At 41.9% G+C, this 21,174-nt stretch overlaps 1 protein-coding gene across 1 annotated transcript in view; it reads right to left on the reverse strand.

Annotated features, from left to right (window-relative positions):
- Positions 1-20,493, reverse strand: part of LOC128688918 (NADH dehydrogenase [ubiquinone] flavoprotein 1, mitochondrial) — a 59,719-nt gene extending 39,226 nt beyond the window's left edge. The window contains exons 1-4 of the mRNA XM_053776969.2: positions 20,382-20,493; positions 11,489-11,535; positions 11,116-11,339; positions 10,433-10,643 (exon numbers count right to left, since the gene is read on the reverse strand). Of these exons, the coding sequence (XP_053632944.1) occupies positions 10,433-10,643; positions 11,116-11,339; positions 11,489-11,535; positions 20,382-20,424 (525 nt within the window). The 5' untranslated portion in view covers positions 20,425-20,493. The remainder of the gene's footprint in view (positions 1-10,432; positions 10,644-11,115; positions 11,340-11,488; positions 11,536-20,381) is intronic.
- Between the last annotated feature and the right edge of the window lie 681 nt (positions 20,494-21,174).

Raw genomic sequence — 21,174 nt, forward strand, 5'->3', positions numbered from 1 at the left:
GAGGGGGGAGAGAGGGGAGAGAGAGGGGGGAGAGGGGGGAGGGGGGGGAGAGAGGGGAGAGAGAGGGGAGAGAGAGGGGGGAGAGGGGGGAGGGGGGGAGAGAGGGGAGAGAGAGGGGGGAGAGAGAGGGGGAGAGAGAGGGGGGAGAGAGAGGGGGGGGAGAGGGGGGAGAGGGGGGAGAGAGAGGGGGGGGGAGAGGGGGGGAGAGCGGGGGGAGGGAGGGGGGAGAGAGGGGGAGAGAGGGGGGGGAGAGGGGCAGAGAGAGGGGGAGAGGGAGAGAGGGGGGAGAGGGGGGGAGGGGGGAGAGAGGGGGAGAGAGGGGGAGAGAGGGGGGAGAGGGGGGGAGAGAGAGGGGGGAAGACAGAGGGGGAGAGAGGGAGAGGGGGAGAGGGAGAGGGGGAGAGAGAGAGGGGGAGAGAGATGGGGAGAGAATGGGGAGAGAGGGGGAGAGATGGGGAGAGATGGGGAGAGGGGGGGGAGAGAGGGGAGAGATGGGAGAGAGAGGGGAGAGAGGGGAGAGGGGAGAGAGAGGGGAGAGGGGAGAGAGAGAGGGGAGAGAGTTGAGAGAGGGGAGAGAGGGGAGAGAGAGAGGGGGAGAGAGAGAAGGGAGAGAGAGAGGGGAGAGGGGGGAGAGGGGAGAGAGGGGAGAGAGGGGGGAGAGAGGGGGAGGGGGGAGAGAGGGGGGAGAGAGGGGGGAGAGGGGGGAGAGGGGGGGAGAGGGGGGAGAGGGGGGAGAGAGGGGGGAGAGGGGGGAGGGGGGAGAGAGGGGGGAGGGGGGGAGAGAGGGGGAGAGAGGAGAGGGGGAGAGGGGGAGGGGGAGAGGGGGAGGGGAGAGAGGGGGAGAGGGGGGAGGGGAGGGGAGAGGGGGAGGGGGAGAGAGGGGAGAGGGGAGAGAGGGGAAGGGGGAGAAGAGGGGGAGAGAGAGGGGGAGAGAGGGGGGAGAGGAGGGGAGGGGAGAGGGGGAGAGGGGAGAGAGAGGGGGAGAGAGGGGGAGGGGAGGGGGAGGGGAGAGGGGGAGAGGGGGGAGAGAGGGGGGAGAGAGAGGGGGAGAGAGAGGAAGGAGAGGGGGAGAGGGGGGAGAGAGAGGGGGAGAGAGGGGGAGAGAGGGGAGAGAGAGAGAGAGAGAGAGAGAGGGGGAGAGAGGGGGAGAGAGGAGGGGAGAGAGAGAGAGAGAGAGAGAGAGAGAGAGAGAGAGAGGGGGTGAGACAGAGAGGGGGAGAGAGAGAGAGGGAGGGGGAGAGAGAGAGGGGGAGAGGGGAGGGGGAGAGAGGGGAGAGAGAGAGAGGGGGAGAGAGGGGAGAGGGGAGAGAGAGAGAGGGGGAGAGAGGGGGAGAGAGAGAGGGGGAGAGAGAGGGGGAGAGAGGGGAGAGGAGAGGGGAGAGGGGAGAGGGGAGAGGGGAGAGGGGAGAGGGGAGGGGAGAGAGAGGGGAGAGAGAGGGGAGAGAGAGGGGAGAGAGAGGGGAGAGAGAGGGGAGAGAGGGGAGAGAGAGAGGGGAGAGAGAGAGAGGGGAGAGAGAGAGAGGGGAGAGAGAGAGGGGAGAGTGAATGAGTTAGTTTTGTGAACACTCGACGTCCTGACATGATAGCTGTTGTTGAAACACTTTTGGACGACAGGACTCCAGAAATTTTGCAATAATTGCTGGCTACACCTCATGGATGAGAAGAGACAGGCAAGGGCATGGAGGAGGTGTTGCTGTGTGCTTCTCTAAAAGTGTACATGCCCAGCACATTGATGTTGCCACCCCTACTCATCTTGAAATGATGTTCTTCAAGCTATGCATAAACACTAGTACCTCTGTACTAGCATGTGCAATGTACAGACCTCAGTGGCAATATGCAGACTCCATCATCTTCCTAATGGAAAATGTGGACTCCCTTCTGCTACAACACAACTGTCAACATGTCATAATTGCTGGTGACCTCAACCAACACCTTATTCAGAGGGACTTTGATGACCTTCTTGCAGTGGTACAAGAATGGTATATAATTCCAACAAGATGAAATTAAGACACATGTGCAACATCTGGGTATCTTTATTGTAGATGTTTTGCCATCCAGTGGCTTTATCAATACAAATTCCAGGACATAACTTGAAGATAGTAGAACTATGTACAGAAGATGAGGCAATCAGTCCCTCACCTATAGGTGCGAAGAGCAATCAGATCAAGGAGATTCTTTGAAGCAGCAAGCGCAAGCCTGATGCTTATATACTAACGTCAGGTGGAAATGGGACATGTAGCAGACAAGGGCTTAGTCACTGGTAGGCGGGATTCCCCAGTGGAAGTACTATTACTACCACAACTAACCCATCTCTTTGGGTAGGACCTACTTCCACTGGGGAATCCCGCCTACCAGTGACTAAGCCCACATCTGCTACACGTCCCATTTCCACCTGACGTTAGTATATAAGTGTCAGGCGCTTTGCTTCTGCTTCAGAATCTCCACGACTACAGTAATCTTCGCACCTACTCCAAGGTTGAGGGACTGATTACCTCATCTTCTGTACATAGTTCTACTGTCTTCAAGTTATGTCCTGGAATTTGTATTGATAAAGCCACTGGTTGGCGAAACGTCTACAATCAAGATACCCAGATGTTGCACTTGTGTCTTAATTTCACCTTCTTGCAGTATTTGACATGAGAAACTTTGTTGATTTCCCTACTCGCATCTCTGGCTCCTCCCTTGACCCAGTAGTGAGCGATCTAGCAGAAGGTATAGTCACTTGTCAACCCCTCAGCTACATTGGATCATCTGACCACAAGGCTGTTTTTGTAATAAAGTTGGTAGAATTACCGACAATATGTAAAGTAAAAGGACACAAGCGCAACTAATGTGACATTTATTGTGGCAACGTTTCGCTCTCCAGGAGCTTTATCAAGCCATTAGTAATGGCTTGATAAAGCTCCTGGAGAGCGAAACGTTGCCACAATAAATGTCACATTAGTTGCACTTGTGTCCTTTTACTTTACAAGGCTGTTTTTATGACACTTAAGATCCCAACAGAACGAGGTGAGGAGTCCACACGCACAACCTGGCTATGGGAAAGAGGTAACTGGTCAGCCCTTTGCTCTGAGCTCGCCACCACCAATTGGAATGCTCTTCTCCAAGGGGATGTTGACAACCAAGTGAAAGCCTTCACTGGACACATCCTTAATCTACAACAGGAACACATTCCTCACCGGCAATATGTGACAAAGCCTACAGATCAGCCTTGGTTTGGCTTTCGTTGTAGACAGGCTGCTACTGCTAAGTACAAGGAATGGCGAAGATATAAGAGACATCCTACCACCTATAACAGGAACTTGCACAGGCAAGAGCCTGTAAGCATATGGGTGACGTTCAAAAGTGGGCCATCGCTAAATGGGAGATGGACACAAGAAGAAAGCTAGCATCAGATAGGGTTGGCTCCAAAACCTGGTGGTCCCTGGTCAAGGACATGTTGAGCATGTTTCCTTACACCTGCTGCCCTGCTCTCCTAGCATTAAGTAGGTACCTGGATATTAGTCGACTGGTGTGGGTCACATCGGGGGTGGGGGGCGTATATCTTTATTTCTACAAGTACATGTACATGGTATACAGGCCTAGCTAACACCAGTGACATTACTACACGTATATAGAAAGTCGCTTGTTATGCAGAGCATTTCAGGCAAATTAGGTCAGTTTTGTCCCAGGATGTGACCCACACCAGTCAACTAACACCCAGGTACCCATTTTACTGATGGGTGAATGCAGACAACAGGTGTAAGGAAACACACCAAATGTTTCCATCCTTGCCAGGAATTGAACCCAGACCCCTCAGTGTGTGAAGCGAGAGCTTCTACCACCAGGGAAAGTGAGCTGAGGTATAACAGCTCTTAGCCTGTACGTGTTAAAAAAAAAAAAAAAGGGGGAAAGGGGGGTCTGGGAATGAGAGAACTGTGTGAGCAAAATAGTGAGCTATGATGGCATTCTAAATACGTAATGCAATGCAGCGGCCCCAATTTATTGTACACTGTGCACACTGACCACACAGACCCATTCTTTCATGCCTGGGCCTCCCAAGCCTGTAGCACCAAATCTGAAGCCGTCGCTAGGATTTACACTTAATCTACATAAACAACATTGGCATCAATAACAGTGAAAGGGTTAAGGAAATTTCTCACCACAAGTGGCAAAGGAGGACCGAAGAAACCACTCATGGCAGTGTTTCCTAAGTGATTAGTCTGATCAGTGAATGCGTGTCTTTTTACCTACAACTTGTCAGTATTGCCATACCAGTTCCACCACTACAACATTGTTTTTGAAATACTGGAAGAACAGAAGACAGAGATTTTTTATTTTCTGTGTTCAAAAAGCACCCAGTAATCCTGTTGTCTATAAAATAATATTAGAGAACATAATGAAAAACTTCATTCCTCTTTCTAATCACATTTCACAAGATACAAATCATTTAGTCTTTCCCTCCAATAAGGGTTTTCTTTGTTTTATTTTGTTTCATTTGCAAAACACTAGAACCATAAGTTATTCAGTGCTTTAAACATATACCATTGCTAACACTATGAAATTAATGCAATCATTATCAATTTGGTATGGCTTTGATCAATTCTCTGTATTATCACAGAAATCCTAATCATAATGTAAATAAAACTAGTCATTTTTTTAATATTCCACAGTCATCCAGGTCTATACTTATAATTTATTTTATGCCACCTGCCATAAGTGTTAGTAAATTTCAACAAAATGGGAAATATCCCTATTTATGCAGACGGCACAAAACATACTCAACCCCTGCCAATTTGGATTCAGGAAAAATAAAAGCACTAACGATGCAATCATAAAAATGCTAGATCTGCTTCACACAGCATTGGAAAATAAGGAATATCCACTAGGAATTTTTATTGACCTAAGAAAAGCTTTTGACACAGTAGACCACGGCATCCTACTCCACAAACTTGACCATTATGGTATAAGAGGCCATGCGCTTGCAGGAGGAGGTCTTGCTTCTCCAGGAGGAGATTAGGAGGCTGAAGGTCCACCTCAATGGGCCTGGGAGAGAGTGTGAGGTGGTTGGAGATGTGGGGAATGAGGCTTCTAGCAGTGAGGTGCAGTCTGTCTCTCACTGTGAGGAGGCTGTAGGTGGGGTGGTAGCAACGGCTACCAGCAGTGAGGTGCAGCCCAGCACCTGCTACAAGTGGCGAGTTGTTCACAGTAATGGGAGGCGCATCAGAGTAAGGAAAGTTAAGAGTGCAGATCTGAAGGTAGGAAATCGCTTCTCTGTTCTCCAGGATGAATGTACTTCAGTGGCCAGTGAAGGTAAGGGTACTACTGCCCCTGCTAATGAAGGTAAGCGCATTCTTGTGGTTGGTGACTCTCAGGTAAGATATGTTGATCGTGCTTTTTGTAATAGGAATAAGAAGATGAGAGATAGAGTGTGCTTCCCTGGAGCTGGTGTTGGGGACATTGTCAACAGACTGGATAATATCATGTCAGGTAATGGGAACAAGCCCATTATCTGTCTCAGTGCTGGTGGAAATGATATTGGGAAGGGTAGGAGAGAAGAGCTGCTAGATAAGTACAGGTCAGCTATAGATTTCATTAAGTCTAAGGGAGGGATCCCAATCATATGTAGCATCTTGCCTAGAAGGGGAGTAGGAAATGAATGGTTGTCTAGGGCAATTGGTGTAAATTGCTGGCTAGACAGATACTGCAAGGAACTTGCAATCCCATTCATTGACAACTGGAACAACTTTTATGGCAAACATGATATGTATGCAAGGGATGGGGTTCATCTCTCTGGGGCAGGGGTGGTAGCACTTGCAGACTCGATTGAGAAGGCCATTGGTGAAATGCCTATGATTTTAAACTGATGGAAGATAGAGGTATGGGTGTGTGTGGGAAACAAGCAGGTTGCAACACTAGGGTTGGAAACAGTAAATGTATAAAAGGCATTCAGCATGAAGTTATAAATAAAGACAATAGAACAGGTCAGCAAACAAAGGGGGACAGCAGAGGGCAGCAAGGGACTAGCTCCCTTAAGGTTTACTATACTAATAGCAGGAGTGTTAGAAATAAGATAGATGAGCTAAGATTAATTGCAAGTGCAGGAAACATAGATATTATTGCTATAACAGAGACCTGGCTCAATCTGAAAGATAGAGAGATGCCCTCTGAATGTCACATACAAGGCTATAAATTATTCCACACTGACAGGGTCAACAGGAAAGGTGGTGGAGTAGCGATGTATGTCAGAGACAATTTAAATTGTTGTGTTAGACAAGATATTAAATTAGAAGCGTCAGCCACTGAATCTGTTTGGTTACAGCTTCTCGAGGGCCGAGAAAAACTAATTTTGGGTGTGATTTACAGGGCCCCAAATCTTGATAGGGAGTGCAGTAAACTTCTATGGGACGAAATTCGTAAGGCATCTACATACGAAAATGTTGTGCTAATGGGAGATTTCAACTATAGACAGATTGACTGGAGCAATTTGACAGGAAATTTAGAGTCGGGTGACTTTCTTGATACGATCCAGGATTGTTTTTTAAAACAGTTTGTGACAGAGCCAACTAGGGGAAATAACCTCCTTGACTTGGTTCTTGCCAGTAGGGAAACACTAATTAATAATCTTGAGGTTAATGATGAGCTTGGGGAGAGTGATCACAAATCACTCAGTTTTAACATATCATGGAATTCCCCTAATAATGGCAATCAAGTCTCCGTCCCTGACTTTCGCTTGGCTGATTTCATAGGACTGAAAAATTACTTAGGTGGGCTGAACTGGAATGACCTGACTAGGGGTCAGGTAGGTGGTGATGGTTGCCGATATGATGCTTTCCAGGGCATAGTTCTAGCTGCTCAGTCAAATTATGTTCCAAATAGGGAAATCAGATCAAACAAAAATGATCCTAAATGGATGAACAATAGATTAAAATATCTGATTGGTCAAAAGAGAGGCATATATAGGCAAATCAAAAGAGGAGAGGGGCAATTAAGAAATCGATATATTCAGTTAAAGAGAGAAATAAAAAAGGGAATTAGAAAAGCAAATAGAGATTATGAGGTTAAAGTTGCAAGAGAATCGAAGACTAACCCAAAAGGATTCTTTCAGGTATACAGAAGTAAGATCAGGGACAAGATAGGCCCACTCAAAAGTTCCTCGGGTCAGCTCACTGACAGTGATAAGGAAATGTGTAGAATTTTTAACACATACTTCCTCTCAGTTTTTACACAGGAGGATACCAGCGATATTCCAGTAATGATAAATTATGTAGAACAGGACGATAATAAACTGTGCACTATTAGGGTCACAAGTGACATGGTCCTTAGGCAAATAGATAAATTAAAACCTAACAAATCCCCAGGCCCTGATGAACTGTATGCAAGGGTTCTAAAGGAATGTAAAGAGGAGCTTAGCACACCTTTGGCTAATCTTTTCAACATATCACTACAAACTGGCATGGTGCCAGATAAGTGGAAAATGGCAAATGTGATACCTATTTTCAAAACAGGTGACAGGTCCTTAGCTTCGAACTATAGACCAATAAGCCTAACCTCCATAGTGGGAAAATTTATGGAATCAATAATTGCCGAGGCAGTTCGTAGCCACCTTGAAAAGCATAAATTAATCAACGAATCTCAGCATGGTTTTACAAAGGGGCGTTCCTGCCTTACGAATTTATTAACTTTTTTCACTAAGGTATTTGAGGAGGTAGATCATGGTAATGAATATGATATTGTGTATATGGACTTCAGTAAGGCTTTTGACAGGGTCCCACATCAGAGACTATTGAGGAAAATTAAAGCACATGGAATAGGAGGAGAAATTTTTTCCTGGATAGAGGCATGGTTGACAAATAGGCAGCAGAGAGTTTGCATAAATGGGGAGAAATCAGAGTGGGGAAGCGTCACGAGCGGTGTTCCACAGGGGTCAGTGTTGGGCCCCCTGCTGTTCACAATCTACATAAACGACATAGATGAGGGCATAAAGAGCGACATCGGCAAGTTTGCCGATGACACCAAAATAGGCCGTCGAATTCATTCTGACGAGGACATTCGAGCACTCCAGGAAGATTTGAATAGACTGATGCAGTGGTCGGAGAAGTGGCAGATGCAGTTTAATATAGACAAATGCAAAGTTCTAAATGTTGGACAGGACAATAACCATGCCACATATAAACTAAATAATGTAGATCTTAATATTACGGATTGCGAAAAAGATTTAGGAGTTCTGGTTAGCAGTAATCTGAAACCAAGACAACAGTGCATAAGTGTTCGCAATAAAGCTAATAGAATCCTTGGCTTCATATCAAGAAGCATAAATAATAGGAGTCCTCAGGTTGTTCTTCAACTCTATACATCCTTGGTTAGGCCTCATTTAGATTATGCTGCACAGTTTTGGTCACCGTATTACAGAATGGATATAAATTCTCTGGAAAATGTACAAAGGAGGATGACAAAGATGATCCCATGTATCAGAAACCTTCCCTATGAGGATAGACTAAGGGCCCTGAAACTGCACTCTCTAGAAAGACGTAGAATTAGGGGGGATATGATTGAGGTTTATAAGTGGAAGACAGGAATAAATAAAGGGGATGTAAATAGTGTGCTGAAAATATCTAGCCTAGACAGGACTCGCAGCAATGGTTTTAAGTTGGAAAAATTCAGATTCAGGAGGGATATAGGAAAGTACTGGTTTGGTAATAGAGTTGTGGATGAGTGGAACAAACTCCCAAGTACCGTTATAGAGGCCAGAACGTTGTGTAGCTTTAAAAATAGGTTGGATAAATACATGAGTAGATGTGGGTGGGTGTGAGTTGGACCTGATAGCTTGTGCTAACAGGTCGGTTGCCGTGTTCCTCCCTTAAGTCAATGTGACCTGACCTGACTAGGTTGGGTGCATTGGCTTAAGCCGGTAGGGACTTGGACCTGCCTCGCATGGGCCAGTAGGCCTTCTGCAGTGTTCCTTCGTTCTTATGTTCTTCTTATATACATCAATGATCTTCCAAAAGTATCTCAACACCTGAACCCCATTCTCTTTGCTGACGACACGACTTATGTCATCTCTCACCCTAATCTTGCCACCCTCAACACCATTGTTACTGAGGAGCTGATCAAAATATCGACTTGGATGAGAGCCAATAAACTTACGCTTAACACTGACAAAACCTACTACATTATGTTTGGTAGCAGAGCAGGAGATGCGCAAATTAACATTAAGATCGACAACACTCTAATTGCCAGGCATAATGAGGGCAAATTCCTAGGCCTATACCTCGACAACAACCTGAACTTCAGCACCCATATCCAACACATAACCAAAAAAGTATCCAAAACGGTTGGGATCCTCTCCAAGATACGATACTACGTGCCGCAAACTGCCCTTCTCACACTATACCATTCACTTATATATCCATACCTCACCTATGCTATATGTGCTTGGGGTTCAACTGCAGCAATCCCATCCCTGGCAATACCCCCCCCCCCCCACTCTTCATAGATCTAAACTTACTCCCTGTTCAGTACATCCACACTTACTACTGTGCAATCTACATCTACAGGACCTTAAATTCCAATATTAACCTTGACCTAAAACGCTTTCTTGATAGTTGCGACAGAACCCACAGGCACAATACCAGACACAAACATCTCTATGACATTCCCCGTGTCCGACTAAACCTTTACAAAAATTCAATGTATGTCAAAGGCCCTAAAATCTGGAACACCCTACCTGAAAATTCTAAAACTGCAGACACATTCATCACCTTCAAAACTACCATCAGAAAACATCTTATCTCCCTGATACACCCTGTCAACTAATTACACGAATACCACCTGGTGGTTAACACTTACACTCACTCACCCATTTGACCATAAACAGAAATATCAATCTCAATCTCAAAATAATGAATCTTAACTAGTCATAAGTTGGCCTGTGATACTCCAATACTGAAACTATGTATAGTGCCAAAACAAAAGCATTCACATTGCTAAACTCACAAACTAGTATTTAGTCACTTAGCCATAATACCAACTTACCTCATAATTTTGTAATATTTTAAACTTAAGATTTAATTTAAGTCTGCCCGAAATGCCTAGCCATGCTAGGTGTTCTAGTGGTACACTCTGTAATTATTATTTTACTACATGTAAACCACACAATAACCAAATTCTGTAAACTCAGCATTGTAATCCTTATAGAGAATAAACTTTGAATTTGAATTTGAGGTAATAGGTTATTAGTCAGGCAAGTACCCTTTGAGAAGAAATCCCTACCTCCTCTAGGCCTAAGTTTACATGTAGGCACCCCAGCACCTGGGTGCCTCCAATAATGGTATTCAATCATTATCATGTAATAATTTATTCCTATTTCACATTAAACCATTATATTAAAATTTCCTTAACTGCTATTTTTAATTCATATTACCATGTGACTTCCACGTTATTCATTACATACCTCATTTATAGCTACTTGCATATTAGAAGCTTCATTGTAAAATTCTCCACGAATATAAATATAAGCTGCCAGAGCTCCCATGGCACGACCAGCAATGAGGCAACCCTCTACTAGTTTGTGGGGATCATGACGCATAATTTCACGATCTTTGCATGTACCTGGTTCTCCCTCATCAGCATTCACAACCAAATACTTTGGCCTTCCATCAGAACTGTTAAATTAAATAAATCTGCAATTCAAGTTTATTACAAAATACTAAAATGAAATTTAATACTGCACATTAATGACTGCCAGAAGTAAAAATGCAAATTCTTCATATATCACGCAAAATTTTTTAAGACAATCTATTTCACCCCCCCCCCCCCCCAAAAAAAAAAAAAAACTGCCAGAAAATAAAGAAAATTAATTAATGAAGCAAGGGTTTTTAATAAGTCATTCTTTTAACTGTTACAGAGATGCCAATTAGAAAACTCATAACAAAATAAGAATAATCTACAGCAGCTCTCAAAATAAGCACCAGGAAACACTTCCACTCGTACCAATAGGGCACATACTGCAAACATGCATAGCTCTAGTATGGTGCAAAGATTACTGAAATAATCAATTAAGCCTCTTGAAAACTCTTAACAAGAGACTATAAATAATAACAAGGCTCGAAGAGACATTGATTTGAGCATACTCACGGCTTATTCATAAAGCTCCATTTCATGCCAGAAGGAAATCCAGCACCACCTCGGCCACGAAGTCCTGAAGTCTTTATTTCGTTTAGAATCCAATCTGGTCCCTTTAAGATGATCTCCTTAGTCTTATACCAGTCCCCACGACTAAGAGCACCCTTCAGTCTCCACTCGTGTCGGCCATACAAATTAGTGAATATACGGTCTTCATCAGCAAGTGGACCATATACCTGCAAAATTGAATGAAAAGTTTCGACTTGCCTATTTCTGAAAGGATGACATCAATAATTACAATAAAATTACAAAATATTTTTTCCATTCAATATTAATTCACTCATTTCAGTTACGATTTTTTTTGTATAGTGGAATGAACTATTACCTTATTAGAACTATACCATCTGACAGTAACTGACCCAACTCTAGGACCTGAAATGGTTAGAAATTTAAATCACATAGTTTTTAAGAGACAACCTCACTAAATTTTAAAGACAAATAATAATTAACAAAAGCATGATTATCATATAAGCACTTGTCTTTAACCATGCAAGACAGAACTCAGATTTATTTAAATGCTTCCATAGCATTTTCTCTCAAATTTTTTGAAACTGCATGAAAATTTATCAGTATATGCATCAAATACATGGAATGTGGTGATAAGTAAATAAAAAACACTAAGCAATTTAAAAGAAGTCAAGTATGTCTAAACTACTGTTTAGTTTTCATAGTGACCATATCATTCAACCGAGATGGCTTTGCGGAAAGTTAATAATAATTTGGTATCTGCGTTAGAGATACATAATGGGTCCAGGGACTGCATTCCAAAGTTCTGATAGTTAAGCAAGAACCCCAATGGAAATTAAGCCACTTTGTCTTATTTTTGGGGATTATCCTAGGCAATTTAAACTATAATAATAATAATGTTTATTTTGACCCAATACATTGTTATACAAAGGAATATAATAGTTGGGTGTGCATGCCAAAAGCCCCTTTGTATGCAGAGCATTTCAGGCAAACTTAAAATTAACTTAAGATGAATGAGGGAATAACAGTTCATATGGTCATTAAACGAGTTACAATAAGTACAAAAGAAGTGAGCATTCTATTAGATAATGCTGTATGGTTGTAATAAGCCTATTAGTGCAGCTCAGTATAGAATATTTACAGTTTTGATATAGTTTATAAAAGTACAATATTACGATTTAAAACAAGTTAAAACAATTTACAATATGAAGTACAGGGGAACCTCCACTTGTGACCACATCCACATGCGAGTTTTTCCAAATACGAGCTGTGGATCGGTCGATTTTTTGCTTCCATACACGAGCAAAATTTCCATAAGCGATCGGGCCTCAGGGAGGTTCCTTGACAATAGTGAGGGGCTTCTGCTCTTGATCTAGGGAACTGGATCTCATTTGTTTGTTGGACTATCTTATTGAAGCTTGGGCAATGTATGATGGAAAGATGCTTCTTAACCCTTTGACTGTCGCAACCCCCAATCCTGAGGTGTCTCCTGGTGTCGCAAAATTTAAAAAAAAAAATTTTTATTTTTTCTTATGAAATGATAGAGAATCTTATCCCGATTGTAATGACACCAAAAAAACGAAATTTGATGGAAAACTGACGGAATTATGCTCTCGCGAAGTTAGCGACCTCAGCGCTGTTTACAAATCGGCGATTTCGCCCACTTTGAGCCCTATTTTCGGCTAATTCCATTGTTCCAGTCGCCCAAACTCATAGCTATTTCTTTAGAACTCCATTTTTTCTATTGATTGAGTACAAGAAACTGCCCATTTACCGATTTCAACTACCTAATAATGTGGTCAGAAATTTGCAATTTGGCCAATTTCACGAAAACTAAAAAATATGACAATTTCAAAATAAAGTCCAGAATGAACAATGCAGACATTCCTGGCTCTAAAATAGCATTTTCTTTGTTCATCAGTCATGTCTCCAGGCCCCTCTGATATTACTCTTGCTTTCTATTTTGAATTTTTATTCAAACAAAAAATAGAAGATTTACTATTATGCAGACTACTGCAATACTGTAATAATTGTATAAATAACATCAACCCATTCATGACTGCATATTAGAATGGCTAGTTGGACATTTATTGGACAATGGCATCATTTGTTTACTTTTGAACATTGGCAAAAATCAAACATTTCCCCTACTTTGAGCTCCATTTCTAGGTTCTTTTTATAGTAAAATCAATCAAAATCACCTCTATTTCTATAATATGTTTTCCATTCTATCAAATGAGACCAAGGAAATGAGAATACAATCATAAATACTATACGAAAATAGACCACAAAGTCGGCATTTTAATTAAAAAAATCGGTCGGATTTTTTTTTTCTTATTATGCACTGCGTGCTCCAGGATTTTTTTTATATGGTGCACACTGATCACACAGACCCATTCTCTCACATGTGGGCCTAACAGCTTTCTCCTGCTTGATTTGAAACCGCTAGAATTTATGAGTATATATACGTCAAACACGGTACCTCGTAAGACGTATATATACGGCCGCGACAGTCAAACGGTTAACGTACACCAAAAATGCAAGAAATCGAGCCATAAATAATGGAGTTCACTTCTCAGCCATTAGCCGCTCTTAGTGGTGTTTTCGCATGGTTTTTATGGTTGTATTCTCGCTTTTTTGGTCTCATTTGATAGAACAAAAGATATATTACAGAAATAGATACGATTCTGATTGGTTTCACGACGAAAAGTACCTTGAAATTGAGCTTAAAGTAGCAGAAATGTTCGATTCTTTGGATATGTTCAAGAGTAAACATTCCAATTCCAATATGCAGTCATGAATGGGTTGACATTATTTATACAATTATTACAATAATGCAGTAGTCTACATAACAGTAAATCTTCTATTTTCTGTGTGAATAAAAATTACAAATTATTTATACTGCAATAACAATAATAATAATAATGATAATGATAATGATAATAATAATAATATATAATAATAATGAACTATATAATAATTATAATAACAGACGTTTTCAAAAGGCCATCACTAGATGGCAGTGATTACCACAACAATGAAGGAGCGGTTGTGGCCGCCTCCACCTGTCACATAATGACATTTTATTCTATGTTATTTATATTGTTTATTATGTCATATTGGATGAAATGTGATGGATAAATAAGCCATAGAGTTGATATTAGGGAAGTTACTGAAGTGTTTTGTCATGCCTGGAATTCCACTGGAATGGATTAATTCCATTTCAATTAATTTAAATGAGGGAACTCAACTCTGCAAATGAGCAAATCCAGATGCGAGCAAGGTCACAGAACGGATTAAACTCGTAAGTAGAGGTTCCACTGTACATGTACATGGTAAGTGTGCACCACATATAACAAATATTGCAGCACAGTGCATAATGAGAAAAAAAAACTGCGATCATATTTTTGGATTAAAACAGCGACTTTGCGATGTTTCTTGATACATTTTTTACAGTTGTATTCATTATTTCATGGTCTTGTTGATAGAATGAAAGATATATTACAGAAATAGAGATTATTTTGATTGATTTCATTGAAAATGGCTTGAAACTGAGCTCAAATTAGCAGAAATGTTCAATTTTTGCTGATGTTCATGAGCAAACAAATGATAACCATTGGTTCTCTTCTCTGATTCCCAATCTTCCCTGGCACTTTTGTGCTCTGCCCGTCCACGGTCACTGTGCGTCCTCGTTCGTCGGACACAACCTCTCCTCCTGTGCTTCTTGTGGAGCCCAGGTTGGAGCATCTCCCTTCAGTGGGTACCCGCCCATGCTGGAATCCGGGGCAATGAAGTGGCAGATCGGGTGGCCTCCCTTGCAGACACACTTCCTACTATTACCCCTCTTGCCTTGGGCCACAGTGATTTTACAAGAGCTGTTTGGAAGGGAATCCGCCATCAGTGGCAAGAGGGCCTGGCACACTCGCTCTCTTCTTCGGTGTTGGGCTCTGTCCGAACTTTTAATGGCCCCTGCCCTTGGGCTCGCCATCCCAACCGCTCAATGGACATTGCACTGACTCACCTTTGAGTCGGGCACTCGTGACTGGCGGCTCATCTTTACTGCCTTCAGATGACGGACTCTCCGTACTGCCCGTGGTGTCCCTCACAGCCTGAGATGGTGGAACATTTCCTGCTGTGGTGCCCACGTTATCACTCTGCACGGACTACTCTCTGTGTGGCCTTGCGCACGCTTGGGGTGCACACTTTCACTCTACCTGTCCTTCTCAACGGGGAGGGGTTTCGCCCTCTGCACCGTCAGGAGATATTGGCCTGTACCTGCTCCTTCCTGCTGGCTTCAGGGCGTATCAGTGACATATGATACATAGGTATTAGTCAAAACATTCTTCCACTCTGGTCGAAGTCCCCTTTCCTAGCACTGGACGGCCGGGCTCAATACGGCGTATGCTGTCAGTGGCCCTGAAACCCAACAGAAGAAGAAGCAAACAAAAACGTCACGAGTTTAAAACACTTCAGCTGGTGGGTCTAATATGCTCATAAATGTGCTGATATTATTTATACAATTATTACAATATTATATAACAGTAAATCTTCAATATTTTTGGTGTGAATAAAGAATCAAAACAGAATTAATTTGTAAAGCCTGAAAATATAACTAATAAACAGAGGAAATGTAAGTTTAGTGCCAGGAATGCCTACACTGTTTATTCAGGACCTTATGCTGAAAATTGGAATATTTGGAGCTTTGTGTTAAATTGGTCAAATTACCAAATTCCAATCACTTTATTGGGTAGCTGAAACAGTTGACTGGGCAATTTCTTAAGCTCAATCAATAAAATAGAAGTAATACTAGTGAAATAGCTAAGAATTTGGTTGACTGAAATAATGTAATTGGCCTAAAATGGGAGTCATAGTCGGCAAAATCATCGATGCGTAAATATTGCTGAAAATCACCGATGTGTAAATATTGCTGATGCAATAAAATTCACGAGTGTAATTTCGTCAATTTTCCATCAAATTTCGTACTTTTTGTTTTACCTTCAAAAAAAGATTCTCTACCATTTCATAGGAAAAAATTAAAAAAAAATTTCTGAAAATTCTTGGACCATGGCTGTCACTCTGAGATTTGGCCTCCGGACCCTCAAAGGGTTAAAATTCATTATTGTAAGCTGATTTTCTCTATTTGTATTAATGTAAATAACTCAGTTCATTTCATTTCTACTGAACCTTTTTACTCTAACTTGGTTTTCATACAGGCGACTTACCTAGCTGACCAAACCACACCACGGGCCAGTTTACCTGGAGTTTACCTGGAGAGAGTTCCGGGGGTCAACGCCCCCGCGGCCCGGTCTGTGACCAGGCCTCCTGGTGGATCAGAGCCTGATCAACCAGGCTGTTGCTGCTGGTTGCACGCAAACCAACGTACGAGCCACAGCCCGGCTGGTCAGGAACCGACTTTAGGTGCTTGTCCAGTGCCAGCTTGAAGACTGCCAGGGGTCTGTTGGTAATCCCCCTTATGTATGCTGGGAGGCAGTTGAAAAGTCTAGGGCCCCTGACACTTATTCTATGGTCTCTTAACGTGCTAGTGACACCCCTGCTTTTCATTGGGGGGATGTGTGCAAGTTCGGTACTAGTCCCTCTAGGATTTTCCAGGTGTATATAATCATGTATCTCTCCCGCCTGCGTTCCAGGGAATACAGGTTTAGGAACCTCAAGCGCTCCCAGTAATTGAGGTGTTTTATCTCCGTTATGCGCGCCGTGAAGGTTCTCTGTACATTTTCTAGGTCAGTAATTTCACCTGCCTTGAAAGGTGCTGTTAGTGTGCAGCAATATTCCAGCCTAGATAGAACAAGTGACCTGAAGTGTGTCATCATGGGCTTGGCCTCCCTAGTTTTGAAGGTTCTCATTATCCATCCTGTCATTTTTCTAGCAGATGCGATTGATACAATGTATGGTCCTTGAAGGTGAGATCCTCCGACATGATCACTCCCAAGTCTTTGACGTTGGTGTTTCGCTCTATTTTGTGGCCAGAATTTGTTTTGTACTCTGATGAAGATTTAATTTCCTCGTGTTTACCATATCTGAGTAATTGAAATTTCTCATCGTTGAACTTCATATTGTTTTCTGCAGCCCACTGAAAGATTTGGTTGATGTCCGCCTGGAGCCTTGCAGTGTCTACAATGGAAGACACTGTCATGCAGATTCGGGTGTCATCTGCAAAGGAAGACACGGTGCTGTGGCTGACGTCCTTGTCTATGTCGGATATGAGGATGAGGAACAAGATGGGAGCGAGTACTGTGCCTTGTGGAACAGAGCTTTTCACCGTAGCTGCCTCGGACTTTACTCTGTTGACGACTACTCTCTGTGTTCTGTTAGTGAGGAAATTATAGATCCATCGACCGACTTTTCCTGTTATTCTTTTAGCACGCATTTTGTGCGCTATTACGCCATGGTCACACTTGTCGAAGGCTTTTGCAAAGTCTGTATATATTACATCTGCATTTTGTCTTCTAGTGCATTTAGGACCTTGTCGTAGTGATCCAATAGTTGAGACAGACAGGAGCGACCTGTTCTAAACCCATGTTGCCCTGGGTTGTGTAACTGATGGGTTTCTAGATGGGTGGTGATCTTGCTTCTTAGGACCCTTTCAAAGATTTTTATGATATGGGATGTTAAGTGCTATTGGTCTGTAATTCTTTGCTGTTGCTTTACTGCCCCCTTTGTGGAGTGGGGCTATGTCTGTTGTTTTTAGTAACTGTGGGACGACCCCCGTGTCCATGCTCCTTCTCCATAGGATGGAAAAGGCTCGTGATAGGGGCTTCTTGCAGTTCTTGATGAACACGGAGTTACATGAGCCTGGCCCTGGGGCAGAGTGCATGGGCATGTCATTTATCGCCTGTTCGAAGTCATATGGCGTCAGGATAACATCGGATAGGCTTGTGTTAATCAAATTTTGTGGCTCTCTCATAAAAAATTAATTTTGATCTTCGACTCTCAGTCTGGTTAGCGGCTTGCTAAAAACTGAGCCATATTGGGACTTGAGTAGCTCACTCATTTCCTTGCTGTCATCTGTGTAGGACCCATCTTGTTTAAGTAGGGGCCCAATACTGGACGTTGTTCTCGACTTTGATTTGGCATAGGAGAAGAAATACTTTGGGTTTCTTTCGATTTCATTTATGGCTTTCAGTTCTTCCCGCGATTCCTGACTCCTATAAGATTCCTTTAGCTTAAATTCGATGCTTGCTATTTCTCTGACCAGTGTCTCCCTACACATTTCAGATATATTGACCTCTTTTAGCCGCTCTGTTATTCTTTTCCGTCACCTGTAAAGGGAGCGGCTGTCTCTTTCTATTTTGCATCTACTCCTCCTTTTTCTTAGAGGAATAAGCCTTGTGCATACATCGTGTGCCACCAAGTTAATCTGTTCTAGGCATAAGTTGGGGTCTGTGTTGCTTAGTATATCTTCCCAGCTTATATCAGTTAGGACTTGGTTTACTTGGTCCCACTTTATGTTTTTGTTATTGAAGTTGAATTTGGTGAATGCTCCCTCGTGACTAATCTCATTATGTCGGTCTGGGGCTCCACGCATACATGTCTGAACCTTAATTATGTTGTGATCTGAGTATATTGTTTTTGATATGGTGACATTTCTTATCAGATCATCATTGTTAGTGAAGATGAGGTCTAGTGTATTCTCCAGCCTAGTAAGCTCTATTATTTGCTGGTTTAAATTGAATTTTGTGCAGAGATTTAAAAGCTTGTGTGTGTGAGTTTTCATCAGAGCTGCCTCCTGGTGTTATTACTGCAACAATATTATTTGCTATATTCCTCTATTTTAGGTGCCTTAAGTTGAAATCCCCCAGGAGCAAGATATTGGGTGCAGGAGCTGGAAGATTTTCCAGACAGTGGTCAATTTTTAACAGCTGTTCCTGGAATTGCTGGGATGTTGCATCCGGAGGCTTGTAGACTACCACAATGACTAGGTTTTGGTTCTCGACCTTTACTGCTAAAACTTCCACTACATCATTTGAGGCATTAAGCAGTTCTGTGCAAACAAGTGACTCTGCAATGTACAGGCCAACCCCCCCCCCCCTTTTGCCTGTTCACTCTGTCACATCTGTATAGGTTGTAACCTGGGATCCATATTTCATTGTTCAAGTGATCCTTTATGTGGGTCTCAGTGAAAGCCGCGAACATTGCCTTTGTCTCTGCGCCTAAGCGTCAGTCTGGAGTTTCACGACTCTCTGATAGAGGGTTCTAACCCCGCCCGTGGTATGATCTGTTTGCAATAATGTCATTACAATTTCATGAGTAATGTTACCTGGGTGTTTTAACTTTTAAGACTGTAATCATCATTGTTTTCTGCTGTATCTTATAGCTATGCTTTAAATAATAATATATTACAAGAATCTCAATGGAAGTAAGCTAGACTTTTTTTTTTTTTTTTAGTTATCCTAGGTAATTTACATGTTCTTATGCACGATAACTGGAATTGCATAAATTTGTGCAGCTGTAGTTGTGTATACCTGAACCTAACTAAACTTACTAATATCACGTATATCAATTACCTAAAATAATCCAGTATAATGAAACACAGACTTATGCAGAGTTTGACTGACTGGAGGATCAAGTAGAGATAATGAAAGAGAATTAGGTATAGGCATACATAAATAGTTACATAAATTATCATACATAATAACGTGTTTAAATTACCTAGGACAACCTAAATAAAGAAACAGTAACTTACTTCCATTATGATCATAGTTGAATAGTGATAATGATGGTGGGATAAACAATGCTCAGGTACTTTTGGGTTATCCTAAGTAATTTACACTATGTATGATAACTGTACTTATGTGTACCTGTGTATAAATAAACTTGGTTCTGACAACTGACTGACGATTAATTTAACAAGTTGCTGTGAGTTAACAGCGTAGTTGGGGGTACATAATAGCGACTTTTCAAAGCATATTGGCTGAAGATTTTCTTTCCCCTCAAGGAAGGTTCCTTGATGTTGGTGAGGGGCTCTTCATTTAGGGAATTGGATCTGTGCTCCAGTTCCCCGAATTAAGCCTGAATGCCTTCCACATCCCCCCCCCCAGGCGCTGTATAATCCTCCGGGTTTAGCGCTTCCCCCTTGATTATAATAATAATAATAATGAAGATTTTCTTTGCCTTTCACAGGTTCATTAAATTTTCTATGGTATTCAAAATACCAGAGTTAATGAAAATACGACAGTACATACTGTAACGAACAAATACAGCAAAAAAATCAATTATAACATGAAACTTACTAAAACTTGGCCAAAAACTAGAAATTCTAGTGATGCCGGCCATTATCCCTGCTTGCTGCTGCTGCTGTCAAGTCAACTTCTTAACACACTTAAACTCTCATTTGAAACTTTTTTAGCTCATTTTGTATATATGTACATAAAAATTTGTGTACATAATATATATATATATATATATATATATATATATATATATATATATATATATATATATATATATATATATATATATATATATATATATATATATATATATATATATATATATATATATATATATATATATATATATATATATATATATATATATATATATATATATATATATATATATATATATATATATATATATATATATATATATATATATATATATATATATATATATATATATATATATATATATATATATATATATATATATATATATATATATATATATATATATATATATATATATATGTCGTGCCGAATAGGTAAAACTGGTCAGTTAGCAAGAGCTCATTTCAAATTAAATCCTTTCTAAAATTTTCTCTTATACCCTTATACCTAGAGAGGGTTCCGGGGGTCAACGCCCCCGCGGCCCGGTCTGTGACCAGGCCTCATGGTGGGTCAGGGCCTGATCAGCCAGGCTGTTACTGTTGGCGGCACGCAAACCGACGTATGAGCCACAGCCCGGCTGGTCAGGTACCGACTTTAGGTGCTTGTCCAGTGCCAGCTTGAAGACTGCCAGGGGTCTCTTGGCAATCCCCTTTATGTGTGCTGGGAGGCAGTTGAACAGTCTTGGGCCCCTGAC

This window comes from Cherax quadricarinatus, chromosome 16 (assembly GCF_038502225.1).
Source record: "Cherax quadricarinatus isolate ZL_2023a chromosome 16, ASM3850222v1, whole genome shotgun sequence".
In the NCBI taxonomy this organism is placed as follows: Eukaryota; Metazoa; Arthropoda; class Malacostraca; order Decapoda; family Parastacidae; genus Cherax; species Cherax quadricarinatus.